The sequence below is a fragment of the Triticum aestivum genome, chromosome 6A (genome assembly GCF_018294505.1).
Source record: "Triticum aestivum cultivar Chinese Spring chromosome 6A, IWGSC CS RefSeq v2.1, whole genome shotgun sequence".
Taxonomy (NCBI): Eukaryota; Viridiplantae; Streptophyta; class Magnoliopsida; order Poales; family Poaceae; genus Triticum; species Triticum aestivum.
Window position 1 is genome coordinate 60,857,820 of NC_057809.1, and position 15,147 is coordinate 60,872,966.

Sequence of the window (15,147 nt, forward strand, 5' to 3'; positions counted from 1 at the left end):
TGAGAGGGCTGGATGGACTCTGCAATACGGGTCGCAGCTGCTAAATTCTGGATTGGGGTTCGATATACCTGAGTCGGCGGGAAGAGTTGACGTCGACTGGCGTCAGGAACTCGTTGCCGCGCGCGCTCGTCGAGTGCTCGCTGAAGATTCTCCAGGCGAGCGCGTTCGGCCAAATTGGACAAACGTGCCTCCTCCAAGGCGCGAGCCTCGGGGGTTTCTCCTGCGATGGGAGTATGCAGGGCATCCATGTTCCTGCGGCGAAGTTCCTCTCTTTGCAGAGAGTCGAGTGGCTCGGGCTGGTACTCTTCGTGGTCTCGTGCGGGGTCGCCTCCGTCGCCTGCCCCACCATCACGGGCGAAGCCAGGGGGGCTGCGAGGCCCGTCGACCATCAAGATTTCCGCCGCTGGATCACTGCTATCGCATTCGGATGCAGTCTCTACGGAGCCAGTCGACAGATCGAACAGGCCGTAGAGAGATTCGTCGGGCTCGATTGCCGCAACTTGGGTGGTGGCCGTCTGGCGAGCCACCGCGTGTCTCACCCACCGCTGAAGCCTCGACCGACCCGAGCGCTTGCGCTGGCGGGAGACCGGGAGGGTGGTCGATAGGGGAGTCCGACCGATATGGGGTCGACGGTTGCCGCAGCAGAACGCCGCGGACACATGCGCGAAAATGCGTCGCACCGCGGACGGGGAGCGCATCGACGTCGAGTGGAGCCTCCTGGAGCCAGGCGGAGTCGTCGGCGACGAAGGTGAGAGCACCGAGACGAATCTCTCGACCCTCGACCAAAACTCCAGCAGCTACCATGATGAAAGTACTCGGAAGAATCGCAACTTCTCCACAAAATCGCTAAAACACCCGCCCCAAGGTGGGCGCCAACTGTCGTGGATCTAAGTCTGACAGTAGAGTGGGGGTAGGTATGGAGATGGCAAGGTCCTAGCTATGGAGAGGTTGTAAACACAAGAGATGTACGAGTTCAGGCCCTTCTCGGAGGAAGTAAAAGCCCTACGTCTCGGAGCCCGGAGGCGGTCGAGTGGATTATGTGTATATGGATTACAGGGTGCCGAACCCTTCTGCCTGTGGAGGGGGGTGGCTTATATAGAGTGCGCCAGGACCCCAGCCAACCCATGTAATGAAGGGTTTAAGGTACATTAAGTCCGGGGCGTTACTGGTAACGCCCCACATAAAGTGTCTTTACTATCATAAAGTCGACTTAATTACAGACTGTTGCAGTGCAGAGTGCTTCTTGACCTTCTGGTGGTCGAGTGAGTCTTCGTGGTCGAGTCCTTCAAGTCAGTCGAGTGAGTCCCTCGTAGGTCGACTGGAAGGTGATCTCTTCTAAGGGTGTCCTTGGGCAGGGTACTTAGATCAGGTCTGTGACCCTACCCTAGGTACATGACTCCATCACCTAGCACTCAACGACGAGGGGTCTTGCAACACCCTCCAAGCCTGTCGCGCCAAAAGTGATAGGTTGAAAAGTTCCAGGTCCCTGAAACCCAGGCCTCCCAAGTACTTTGGCCTAGTCATTACCTCCCATGAAACCCAAGATGGTTTCCTTTGTCCCTGTTTGCAGCCCCACCAAAAATTTCTAATGATGGAGTTTATGTGATCACATAGGCCTCTTGGCAACTTGAAACAAGACATCGAGTAAACATGGATTGCTTGGGCAACTGACTTGATGAGTACTTCCTTGCCACCAGCTGATAAACACTTTCCCATCCATCCCTTTACCTTGTACCATACTCGGTCACTCAAATATTTGAACGTGCCCCTCTTTGAGTGTCCCACATCTGTGGCCATGCCAAGATATCTATCACTCAAAGACTCATTAGGGACCTGTAAGCATCCCTTAACTGCATCTCTAACAATCTGGGGGCATCCCTTACTGAAAAAGATAGAAGATTTGTCCTTATTAATTCTCTGGCCCGATGCCCTGCAATATGTATCCAAAAGGTGTGATACCTCATCCGCTCCATCTACACTAGCCTTGAAAAACAGCAGGCTATCATCTGCGAATAAAAGATGGCTCACCGAGGGTGCCGATGGCGCCACCTTAATGCCGCTGAGCTGGGATGATTCATTTTGAGATCTCAAGAGGCACGAAAGGCCCTCTGCTGCTAGCAAGAAAAGGTATGGAGAGATAGGATCTCCCTGACGGATACCTCGTGTTGGTTGGAACTCCTCCAACTTACTCCCGTTAAACAAGATTGAAAAAGAGACTGTCCTGACCATGTTCATGATGATGGATACCCATGGTGCAGCAAAGCCCAATTTCTTCATTACTGCTTCCAGATAATTCCATTCAACTCTGTCATATGCCTTCATCATATCGAGCTTGAGCGCACCGTGGTTGTTTTTCTTTGACCGGTTCCTCTTCATAAAATGCAGACATTCGTAAGCTGAGATAATATTGTCAGAGATAAGCCTCCCAGGAACAAAGGCAGACTGTTCCTCTGAGATAATGTCTGGTAGTATTGCCTTCAGGCGGTTGGCTAATACCTTTGAGGCTATCTTATAAAAGACAGTGCATAAGCTTATTGGTCGAAATTGAGACAACAGGGTCGGATTCGATACCTTTGGGATTAAAACCAAAATTGTGTCGTTAACACAAGCCGGACTCTCCTCCCCCCTGACTATACTCAACACTGCTTTTGTAACCGAAGCTCCACAAATATCCCAATGGCGCTGAAAAAAGTGCGCCGGAAACCCATCGGGACCGGGCGCCTTAGTAGGGAACATTTGGAACAACACCTTCTTCACTTCTTCCTCCTTGTAAGGTGCCATGAGAGACTCGTTCATAGCAGCTGTCACTTTCGAGGGTACATGATGTAGAACATCATCTACTCCTTCCACTCCTTCGGAAGTGTAGAGATTTTTATAGAATTCTTGTGCAAGTTGATGCATCTCCGTGAGATCCTCTGTTAGTTGCCCGTCTTGTTTCTGTAGAGCTTTAATCAGATTTTTTCGCCGTCGCATCGACGCCCGAAGATGGAAAAAGTGTGTATTCCTGTCGCCTGCTGATAGCCACTCCACCCTGGACCTTTGGCGCCACATCAGCTCCTCACGTAGATAGAGCTCAATGAGACGGTCATTAATTTTTATCTCTACATGGGTCGGGCCAACTCTGAGCGGGTCAAATCCGAGCCGTTGTAGGTCCTTTTTGAGCCTCCTTATTTCAGCCTTGACATTGCCAAACGTTGACCTACTCCATTCTACCAGGTTGTTAGACAAGGATTCTAGGTTTGCACGAACCTCAGCCACCGTTAGATTAGGACCGTTGGCCTCCCATGCATACTGGACCGTGAGGATCAACTCAGGATGCGTATCCCACATGCATTCATACCGAAACAACTTCTCCTTTGCCGGCCTTTCCGATGTTGGGTCGAGCTTTAGCAAAAGAGGGGAATGATCAGATGTTGCAACTGTCAGGTGTTGTACCGCAGCAACGGGAAATTGTGCGCACCACTATGCTGAACCGAGCGCTCTGTCAAGCCTTACCCTAGTATACGAACCTCCTGCAACTTTTGTTTCGAACGTCCACTTATGCCCTTGAAAGCCAAGGTCGATCAGGCCACAAACGTCGACCGCATCACGGAATCCTTGGATCTGAGTCTGGCTCCTCTGGCCTATTCCATCATGTTCATCATACCAGAGGACCTCATTGAAATCGCCAATACATACCCATGGCATGTTCTGTAGCGAAGCCAAGTTTTTCATTATGTCCCAAGTTCTGTGTCGTAGGTGTGTTTGGGCTTCACCATAGAAACACGAGAGCCTCCACGGATTTCCTCCCAGGTCCGACACCTTAACATCAATATGGTACTGCGAGTAACCCAAAACTTCAACCTTTATTTCATTATTCCAATACAAAACTAAACCACCACTACGACCGGTGGAACCAACAACAAAAGAACAATCATATCCTAGAGTACCTGCTAAGCTTTCAGCTCTCTCTTGGCTAATTTGTGTTTCCAAAATACAAAGCACTCTAGGGGCAAACTTTAGCGCGATTTCGCGCAATTCTTGAACTGTCGGGGCATTGCCTAGTCCCCGGCAGTTCCAACTTAATAGATTCATTGTGCTCGGCGGTCCTCTGACGAGGAGGCCGCCGCTGTTGCATCTTGATTTTTGAGACCAACCGAGTTCTTACTCACCCCTGTGTTTCCCGCCTTCTCTGCTAGCTGCACCGTTCTGGAACGCTTGGGATCCTGCTTCGGCGGGGGGCTCACTGGGATCACACACGTCCCTCCCCTTTGATTTGATGTGAGTGCAAGCTCCAGATTCCCCTTGGGGGCCGTGGTCATTGCAGAAACCGCGGCCTCATCACTTGATCTTTTCCGGTTCAGATCATTCTCCTCCATATCCGTATCCTCTCCCTCCATTGCTCTCTTATCCACTTCCAAGTCAGTGGTAGTTCCTCCTCCCGTTTGGTTGGGCTGTTTCTTCCCATTGTTTCGACGTCTCGTGCCCCATGCTGTAGTGGCAGGCGCCCTCAAGTTTTTGAAAACCAGGGCCGAGGGAGGATGCACACCATCACCGTGTTCTTTAAACTCGTGTCCCATCATTCCGCATACCTGACACCAGTCCGGGAGCCGCTCGTATTTCACAGCAAATATCTCCCTCTGGCCCCCATGGACTATGGAAGTTGCCTTCTTGAGCTGGTTGCGGACGTCCAGGCGAATTCTGACCCTGTAAAAATTGCCTTCGAAGTTGAAGGAAGACGGTTCTGAGTCTACAAAATCTCCGATCTTAGCAGCTAACGCCTTCATTTTTCCGTGGTATGCAATTGGAAGATCAATAATTCTTGCCCATATCTCAAATTTGAAGAGTTTAATGGATGTAGGCTTGGAGTAGCCATCATAAGGGACGATGATCACCGGGTTCCCCCGGAAGTGCCAAGGCCCCCCTTGGGTTACCCTCTCCCAATCACCCAGACAATTAAACTCCACGAGAGCTAGGGTCGAAACGTCGGTTGCTCTGACAGACAAGGCCCAACCCAAAAGTAAAACGTTGGAGCGCTGATTTTCAAAAAAAGAACGCTGGAGCGCTGTGAACGCTCTATCACATTTTTTAGGCAAAGTTTCCAACCGGTGCACCGGCCGAAGCTTCAGCCGGTCGCACAGGACGCATTCGATCGAGTGGGATCCAACGAATCGTTTTTCTACTTGGGGTACAGCTGGACTAGGTCATGTGGCCCACTCTCCACCAAACATTCCTTATCCTTTTCTTCTTCCTTCTTCTTCCTCCGTCCGCATCTATACTTCACTTCTACTTCTTTTTCCTCCCGTAGCAACCCCTCGCAAGCTGCTGGTTTTCTGCATTGGAGGCGGTGGTGCTGAATGGCAGCCACCTCACGGCCGAGCCTCCGCTCCTCCTCGTTGTTGCCCGCGCACACACCGCTGCAAGATCAACGCTCATGACGATACAGCATCACCATGGACGTGCCCACACAGCTTTGCTTTTTCTTTTACTGAGTGTTGCAACCGGTCATGGGAGATGCTACATCCACCGTGAGGGATGCTACAACCCATAAACTTTTTTGCTGGAACCAACTACTGTATTTGTCGCTGATTCTTTTTTTTTGCTGGAACTAGTGTTTTGTTTTGCTACCACCAGCGACATGGTTTGCTACCACCATACGCAGCGACCGGCCAACCAATTTTTTTCTTGCTACAATTGTGTCATATTTTTGCTGCAATCGGCAGCCACGGAAGCTACAATCGGTTAACATTTTTGCTACAACGGCAACGACGGGCGGCGCCGGCGAGCTTTTAATTTGCTGGAAGCGTTACCCTTTTTGCTACAACCGTTCATTTTTTGTTGCTACCGACACCGCGACGGAGAGTACAGTTTCTTGCGAGCTCATCATTGGAGGTGCTACGACCTGCAACCACCGCACACCGGAGCTGTGTCCGTCGTCATCAGAGTTGCGACCATCATCAGGGGGAGACTACGGGGACATGCTGCTGCACGCACGGAGCCGACGAGAAACACATGAGATGACGGCGGTGACCCTTGCCGCCCAACGGTGAGGGCAGCCATCGGCGGCGACTAGCGAGACGTGCCAGGCGGTGCTTCTAGGCCGGGCGCGTCGCTCGTCCATGGCGGCGCTATGGGGCTGCTTCCCAGGGAAGAAGACACACGGGAAGAAGGAAGGAGATCCTGCGGTTCTAAATTGCTTAATTTTGCTACAACCATTTTTTTTCCTAGAATTAGTCTACTTTTTCTGCTACGATCAACCACTGAATCTCTCCCAGTTTGAGTTTGTTTTCTGTTGGAACCGGTGCTTAATTTTGCTACAATCAGGGCCCGTTTGGTAGCAAAGTATTACAAAAAACAAAGTATCAAAAACTGCAGTAATTTTACCTATAGGTATGAGATAACATGGTTTTACCATAACAGAGTAATTTTGAAGTATTCACAATACATAGAACATGTTTGGTTATTGCTGCAAAACACTGTATTACCTAGCCGTTAGCAGTGCAAATGCATGCAACTGGCCGGCCGTTTGAATAGTATTTCTGTTGAGCTATTGTAGCTAGCTAGCTGGATATTCGGAAAAAAATTATATGAGACCAGGTCTCATATAAATCAGGTGAGACCCGCCCTGATGAATGACATGTGGCATTCACAAATCACAAAGCATCTAATCTCCCCCCCCTGATTTCAGGTTGGGGTGGAGTGGATGCTTTGTGATTTGTGGATGCCGCGTGTCATCCATCAGGATGGGTCTCACCTGGTCTCATAGAATTTTTTTCCTGGATATTCCTTACTCGTGCATAACAACCCAACGGCTAGCTTGTGTATACAAAGAAGACCATCCATGGCACGGCGTCTCCTGTGACTCACCTGCTGGTGAAGCTACACCTAGACGGAGCGGCTTGCCCTTCTTCGAGCCACCATTGAGGCGCAGCGGAGCTACGCGTTCAGGCGGCGACCCACCGCGTGCCGTTGTTGGCCAGTCATCTGCGTCACTGTCGAGGGGCACGAAGAGCTGCGCGAGAACTTGAATCGCATGGCCACGGTTGGCGCATTCAATTGATACTTGCATCGTCTCTGTCCTCTGTAAGTCCTCCTAATTGCTCCATCAATGTGGGGGAATTTTTTGAAGCGTAAACACCGAGAAGATGATGAGTTAGCCATCATCAAAGTCGTATACACAGGCGAGAGAGGTTCAACCAATCGCCAACATGTTCACACTTCCATCCTTACGGGACATAAGTACGTGAGAGAAGTTTTGGAGGGTCATGAATTGAGATGTAAAAGAGATTTTCGAATGGAAAAATATGTATTCCATAATTTGGTCAAGTGCTTCCGAGAGAGACAACTTCTACAAGATGAGAGGCTTGTTTCCGTGGAAGAGCAAGTAGCAATATTCTTATATACCCTTTCGGCGAATGCAAGCAACCGTACTCTGCAAGGGCGATTTTAACATAGTGGTCAAACCATAAGTATATATTTCAATAAAGTGCTACAAAGTATTATGTCACTATCTGGACAGCTCATACAGTTGCCACCAATAAATGTCCCTCAAAAGGTTTCAAGCAACCCTAAATTTATGTCGTACTTTCAGGTATGCATCTTGTAGTTCTTACATATCATTTGTAAATATTGTTACATATTTGTCATCAGTATTTCCTGTCTTTATGAAGGATTGTATCGGAGTAATTGATGGGACGCATGTTCCGATTAGCATATCTCTGAGACTACAAGACCCATATCGCAATAGAAAAGGAACATTATCACAAAATGTCATGGTGGTGTGTAATTTTGATAATCAGTTCGTCCATGTCAGTGCGGGCTGGGAAGGTTCAGCTTCTGATGCTCGAGTTCTACAAGATGCACTAGAAAACAATTTCTATGTGCCAGAGGGAAAATTTTATTTAGTTGATGCAGGATATGCAAATACACCTAATTTTATTGCACCCTGCTGAAATGTCATGTACAACCAAGTTCTTCTATTAGGCCAACTACTATAATGCAAATACACACATCTTCATTACCTTTCTGAAATTTCAGGTACCATTTGAACGAGTAAGCTAGATGCAACCAAAGGCCACAAAATGCTAAAGAGCTATTCAATCTCAGGCATGCACAACTACGTAATCACATCGAGCGTATCATTGGCGTTGTGAAGAAGCGTTTCCCAGTATTGAAGTGTGCTTCACATTACCCAATTGAATCTCAAACTGATATTGTCATAGCATGTTATGCACTTCATAACTTTATTCGCAATCACGAGGGGGGAGAACAATGGTTTGATCAGGTTGGCTCCAATATTGACCCAAAACATATAGTTGATATTCCAAGTGGGGATGCAAAATACAGAAGTGATGTAGAATCTCTCAATGAGCGGCGTGCATTGGGTCGTTCAAAAAGGGATCAAATTGCTGAAGCAATGTGGAAAGACTACTGTGAGTATCTGCAGGAGCGCGGTAGAAGAAATAGCACATGACTTGTGCAATTGTTGAAGCTAGAATAAAACGATCAGTAGAATATTTTTATCAAAATATTGTAGTAGCTTTCTCATTCATTAATAATGTACTTTACATTTCTGTGAGAAGATATGTAATGTAAAAGGCAACTATCAACTAGTGCAGCAAATATGAGTTTTTGTGTCCTGTACAAATAACATGGCGGAACTAACAAAATTTAAAGGATTGTGCTTTTATGAAAGGAAACATAGTGCCGTCAAAACCAAGTTTAGTGCTGAAACAAATTTATGCTGAGATACATTCGTGCTCCTCCTTTTATTCATGGTACAGTGCACAATGACATCTTTTTAACAAAAAAATTAACCTAGAGTAGTATGAACCAATAAACCAATAATAGAGTATCAAAGATTTTTCCTATTCAGATGAAAATACCTAGAACGAATTTCTACTTTAAATTTGACGGCCAAGCACTTCCTTGAGGATCTCCAGAACGACATCATGCTCGACTGTCATGAAGATTTCATGGTCAACTCTTTCTCCTTTCAGATGCTGGATCATCTTCAGATGTTCACTTGCTGAGAGATCTGGTATGCTCTTAAGCTTGACAATGCAATTGGCAATGCAATAAGGATCTTTGTCAGGATCTTTTTTTCCATCTGCACCATTTTCATTTCTCTATAGCTCTCAATTTGCTTCGTCTTCACATCCACATAAGTTTTAAGCTCCTCATTTCTAACAGCAACCAGATCTTCAATCGATGTGTCTTTGCCTCTCTTAGGCTTACCTTCATCATTGCCTTTAGAAGTCCTAGCCTTTTTCATAGGTGGTGGGTCAGGAAGTGTGTTCATGTCTTCCGTCAGAAAATGATTACTATTATTTTCCATACGTTCTGCTCTTTTAACAAGAAATACTTCAACATCGTCACCATATATGCCTTTACTCCACTCATAATGTTGATCTTCAAAGCCTGGAGCAGGTAATGTTGGACTAGGTGAATTACGCCCAGCGGCATTTAGAACCTGTTGGGTGAAGGTTTCCCCTCGTGACAAATCTGTAGCCGGACTGAACTTCTCTTCAACCTGATCAGTTGTCCTCTTACAACCCTTCCCCTCCGCTGTTTTACCTGCGTACATAGGAATATATTGTAAACTACAAGCAAGCAAGATCATATGCTAAATTCATTACATGTGAAACCAACGTACCATCATAAATTGCATGCAAATCATCGTAGTAAGGGAAAGCTTTGTATCTCCACTTCTGCCGTTCTTTGCTCAATTCATCCATTTTTCATCAATGGTTGTTGGCATTTTTGTAGTAGGATCAAAATTGAAGGCACTCTTCTCTACAATAGATTTGACAACAAACTATTCTTTCTTCAACCGCTGCTCTCTAAATTTTAGTTGAGAAACAATGAAATTAGCTCTCAGAAACTGATTATTCAATCGTGTAGTTATGCTATTCCATCCTTCTTTGGTCCATCCATTCCGACCGCGAAATCTAGCTGGATATGCATACTCTTTCATCACAGAAACGAGCAGGTCTTGTTGAGCACTGGTCCATGATGCTCTCTTTTTCTTGTCTGCAATTGGGAAGCAAAACATCAGGAAAATAGACAAGGACCCTACTCGAAAGCAACAAATATCATAGTTATCATAAATATCTGGTTAAAACAAATCAACTTCAGTAAATCCTAATATCTCGTGCATGACGCCACACCATGGATTACATTGACAAAACAAAATACTATATCCTAATGTACGCAGGCTTGTAGGCTGTCATGGAGCTAGGCAAAAATCTGTAGTAAGCAACTGCTAATGATAGAACAAAATTGTTATGGGTGGGCCGAAACCACGCTAGCTACAAAATGCATGCTACAAATTAATGAACTGTCACCTCTAGCCCCTACCCCCTGCTAAAAGTACCAAGTGTGGTTTGTCTTTTTTGAGAATCAGATTCGAATAGGTATACTGGAATCTGAATTGTCTGAATGAAAAACAGCAAAATCGCTATGGTATGACTGTTGTGCATTTCAGCAGCGAGATTGGGGTTCTACTGCTTGTCTTAGACAGTCTATTTACACTTCCACAGCCTGATTGGCTGTCAAAATTTGTAAGCTGGTAACCCAGCAAAACTTAGATAGCCAAAGCCTCTGTAACATACATATTTCTGAAATCGCAGCCTGATATAAGCCGACCAAGCAGCAGCTTGGCTGTCTACTTTCTTTTGGCTTCAGATATAAGCCGACCTAGATAGCCAATGCTTTTGTAACACATATATTTCTGAAAATCGCAGCGATGCAGACTGTCTTACGCCATATTTCGGGCTACTACATAAAGCTATCACCAAGCTAAGATCATCTAGGTTGCATCTAGCCTTAAGCCACTAAATCTTGCTTCTCAATCTATCCAAGGAGAATCTACTCTGCCCCTGAATCGGGGATGGCCTTCTCGTCAGCAAGGTCGGACGGCATCGAGGAGATTGTGCGTCGCGGCGCCGTCCGCAGATACCAGCGGCATGCACAGTGGAGAACGGCACGGCCGTGCAGAGGAAGGAGTCGGCGGTTGGCGGGGAGAGGCGGGAAGGAGCGATGAGGGAGGATGGAGGGCAGAGTAATCACCTTTGGTCTCTCCATCGCCATCTCTTTGTTTCCCCATGGCCGCCGATGGAAGACGACAGGGCGGCGGCGGCGGCGTGAGAATGAGCCAGAGCAAGGAGCGGGGAAGGATAACGAGGGGACTCCCTTCTTTTCGCCGCTCTGTTTTTTAAAAACAGGTCGGGGGTTTTTTTTATTAAACAGAGAAAAAACTACAGTTTGCCAAATACTACAATATTAAAACAACAGTTATTAGGGGCAAACAAACAGCTCGTTGTAAATAAAACTGTGGTAATCTCAAAAACTGCAGTATTCTCAAAATGCTTAAAAAATACTTCGCTACCAAACGGGGCCTCATTGTTTTTTCTGCTGGAACTAGTCTACTTTTTTGCTACAATTGACCACTGAATCCCCAGCTGAGTCTACTTTTTTGCTTCCACCATGTTCTGTTTTTACTGGATCCTATCATTATTTTTGCTTCCACCATGTTCTGTCTTTTTGGGCACGACATTCAGAGTTGCGACCGTGGGGGCGTCGTCGGGATGCCGCCGGCGAGTTGGCTGGCGCTGCAGTAGAAGCATGCGAAGGATGAGGGGGGAAGGAGGAGGTGCATGGTTGTTGGGCATGGACATGGGGGAGACGAGGAAGGGGAGTGGAGACGCGGCGACGGCGAACTCCGACCCGCGGCGGGGGCGGCGACGCTGAACTCCGACCCACGGCGGGGGTGGCGATCTGCGTGGTGGGCAGGGCAAGTGGTCGTGGTGGGCGGGTCAATTTGATGGGGCGAGGGGAATTTTTCTCCTACACGCTCGGAACGATGGGTGGGGAACGAAGCGGGAAAGCTGATCTGGCGGACGAGATGCCTTGCATCGTACGGCGCAGATGCGACTTGGGCCGGTGCGCCGGCGCAGATCAGCGCCCTTTTATAATCTATTTCACGCGAGCTTATATATATATACTCCCTCCGTTCCAAATTACTCGTCGTAGAAATGGATGTATTTAAAACTAAAATACATCTAGATACATCCATGCCTGCGACAAGTAATTCGGAACGAAGGGAGTAGTAACTAAGAGAGATTCCTGTTTCCCTTAAGAAAAGCAGTTTTGCTAAGTCTTAGAGGGTGTTTGTTTCTAGGGACTTTTTGATGTAGAGACTAGAAAAAATCCCTCTTAAAGACATTTTAACCAAACAGAAGGGACTAATAGGGACTAAAAGTTGCTTTTTGGGACTAAATAAAGAAGACTCTCAAGGAGAGTCTTTTTTGGGACTTTTCGGGACTTTTCCAACAATGCCCCTCCCTACACCCATTGCCCCGCCGCCCCATGGTGTTATTTGGTTGTTATTTTTCTGTATACTAGGGGTAACATGGCCTTTTACATGTCATTTAATAACCTTTAAGAAGGGACTAGGGACTTTTTAGTCCCTCAAAACAAATAGAGAGGGACTTTTTAAGGACTAGGGACTTTTTATTTGGGACTAGAAAAGGTCCTAGGACTTATGAACCAAACAGGGCCTTAGTCGATTGAGACTTCGTTATGCCTCAGTCGATGCTATATGCCTTTTTTTACGAGAAAATTTCCGATCTATTCATCTTCAATCATGTCAGTACAACGAATACCAAAAATAATAGAAATTACATTAGATCCATAGACCACCTAGCGGCGACTACAAACACTGAAGCGAGCTGAAGGCGTGCGGCCGTCATCGCCCCTCCATCGCCGGAGTCGGGCACAACTTGTTGTAGTAGACAGTCGGGAAGTCGTCGTGCTAAGGTCCCGTAGGACCAGCGCACCAAAACAGGAACCGCCGCATATGAAGAATAATGTAGATCAGAAGGATCCAACCCGAAGACACACGAACGTAGACGAACAACGGCAAGATCCGAGCAAATCCACCATAGATAGATCCGCCAGAGACACACCTCCACACGCCCACCAACAGTGCTAGACGCACCGCCGGAACAACATTTGTTTGTGCTAGGAACAACAAATAATGAATGTTGTACCCGAAGAAGATGACAAAGGTTACAATTGATCATATCATATGGTAAAGAAAGTTTGAAACAAAATTGAAGAACACTCATTTAGCATGTTCACTTCACAAGCACCTAAAATTAGCGATTCAGATAAAATGACTGTCGCTATCTCTCATTTTTGTTAATTACTGCATATATTTGAATGATGGAACATTGATCAATTAATAATGCGCAAGTCCCATGGGACGGAACTAAAGCAACAGAACTTTAACCACCATCGTGTGAGTGTGCACGCATTCCACAAGGGGTCAGTTTCAGCAAGACATTACACATCTATATCGTTTCATCTACTTAGGTACCTACGCATGCTCTTGATGTCAAGTATCTTCTCATGCTTGTCGAGATCTGCATCGTCAACGTCATCACCATCACCATCGCCAAGATTGTAGTGATAAGCCTCATAGTCATCATCGCCGTATTTTGAAGAGGGCACGTAATCACAACAATCACATAGAGTAGGCTTGGGGCGGTAATACGCATAATGAGTGTCATTGTAATAGTCACTCCAGTACTCATGGTCATCAAAGGTTATCCGGGAAAACCTCGCTCGTAGGTTGTAATCCATAGGAGAGCCACAATCTCGCATGTTTAGGTACTTTAGATCATGGCAGTTGTTAAGGATGGCTGTTAGCCCTTCTTTGTCGAGGACAAAACCGACAAGATGCAAGGAACGTAGCTTACGCATCCTGGCAACCGCAAATGCTACCTTGTTACCATTTTCGTAGTACCTTCCTGTGACAAGTCTGAAGTGCTTCAATAGTGGGCAGGCTCTAGCAGCAATTTCAACCAGCTTCAATGTATACGTTTTTGAAAGCAGCGTAATTTCGAGCTCCTCGAGAAGAGGCAACATCTTGATTGCCTTTGCAAATCCTTTGTCAGAGATATGGGTCACAACGAGATGAAGGCTTTTCAACGAGTGGGCCCTGCAAGTTTGCATTAGATATGACTATTATTATTCGTGACAAGTACGTAAGTAGGATATTCAAAAATGCATAAGCAACCCTCTGTCCTTCGAAATAAATTTGACATTCAAATATATACAGAAACGACCTTTCCTCCTTTAAAGAATAATGCAATAAAAAAATCTCAAAAGACAATGGCAATTGGAGGGGCCATGAGAAGAGCACTCCCTTTACCCTTCGATTTATGCGAATTGAAGTCCCAGCTAATCGGACAAGGGAAGCCTAACAAGAGTACGAAAGAGATCGGGGTGATAGGGGAAGGAAATTAAATCCCGTACCGCTCGGCGAGAAAGAGGAGTGTGTCGTCGTCGACGTGCTCGCACACGAGGGCCTCGCACTGCCCCGCGCTCAGCCGCAGGGCCTTCCGCACCATGGACCTCGTCTCCAGGTTGAACATGGGTGGGTAGGACCCCGGGGCGTACCACAGGCCGCCGCTCAGGTCGATGCGGCGCCACAGCGCCGGCTCCTCCCGGGCGACGCGCCGCCAGGAGCGGCACACGCCCGTCACGCCGCCGAGCAGGAGCTCGGCCTGGTCCAGCCTGCGGAAGATGCGCGAGATCAGGTCCGGGTGCAGCTCCGCCCAGTCCCTCTCCGGCAGCGGCACGGGCGTGTACTTGAACACCGTGACGTGGAACGTCCGTGCTCTTCTCTTGGAATATCGACGGCTTCGTGGTGCCGCCGCCGGCGGTGACGACGGCATCGAGATGCGGAATTGTGGTGGGCGTTAACGACGAGCGAGCATGTCGCTGACCGAGCTGGCACTCGCTCCGATCGATCGTTGTGGTTTTATAGTGTGCGAGCGGCAGGTCGGTTCCTGTTTTCTTGGGCACAAAGTTTCTTTGTAGCTCAGCATCAATTTTCTCACAGCCCGTTTGTGATGGGCCAGGCCTACATGTTGAGCCTCCTACTGTACTAACGGGCTGATGTATGCCAATATTTGACCTTCTTCTCTAAGAAAAGAGAAAAAAAAATACATGGTTTGAGCTATGCTCCTAATAAAAGAAAAAACAGGACAATTTAATTATCCAATCAACAGTTATGAAAAAGAGAGAGGAAAACTCTAGCTGCCACAGCTGGTTCTCCTAGTGTTATGAAAAAGAGAATTCAAACACCGAAAATGCATA

General features: G+C 47.1%; 2 protein-coding genes across 2 annotated transcripts; both read right to left on the minus strand.

Moving 5' to 3' along the window:
- Positions 1-8,640: 8,640 nt before the first annotated feature.
- Positions 8,641-10,015, minus strand: LOC123130277 (uncharacterized). The gene is made up of 2 exons (XM_044550209.1): positions 9,635-10,015; positions 8,641-9,555 (listed from the first exon to the last, which is right to left on the minus strand). Exons 1-2 carry the CDS (start codon positions 9,714-9,716, stop codon positions 8,993-8,995), a joined length of 645 nt encoding a protein of 214 aa, XP_044406144.1. The 5' UTR covers positions 9,717-10,015; the 3' UTR covers positions 8,641-8,992.
- Positions 10,016-13,157: 3,142 nt separating this feature from the next.
- On the minus strand, positions 13,158-14,764 carry LOC123130278 (F-box protein SKIP19). The gene is made up of 2 exons (XM_044550210.1): positions 14,302-14,764; positions 13,158-13,984 (listed from the first exon to the last, which is right to left on the minus strand). The coding sequence occupies exons 1-2, from the start codon at positions 14,721-14,723 to the stop codon at positions 13,345-13,347; spliced, it is 1,062 nt and encodes a 353-aa protein (XP_044406145.1). The 5' UTR covers positions 14,724-14,764; the 3' UTR covers positions 13,158-13,344.
- Between the last annotated feature and the right edge of the window lie 383 nt (positions 14,765-15,147).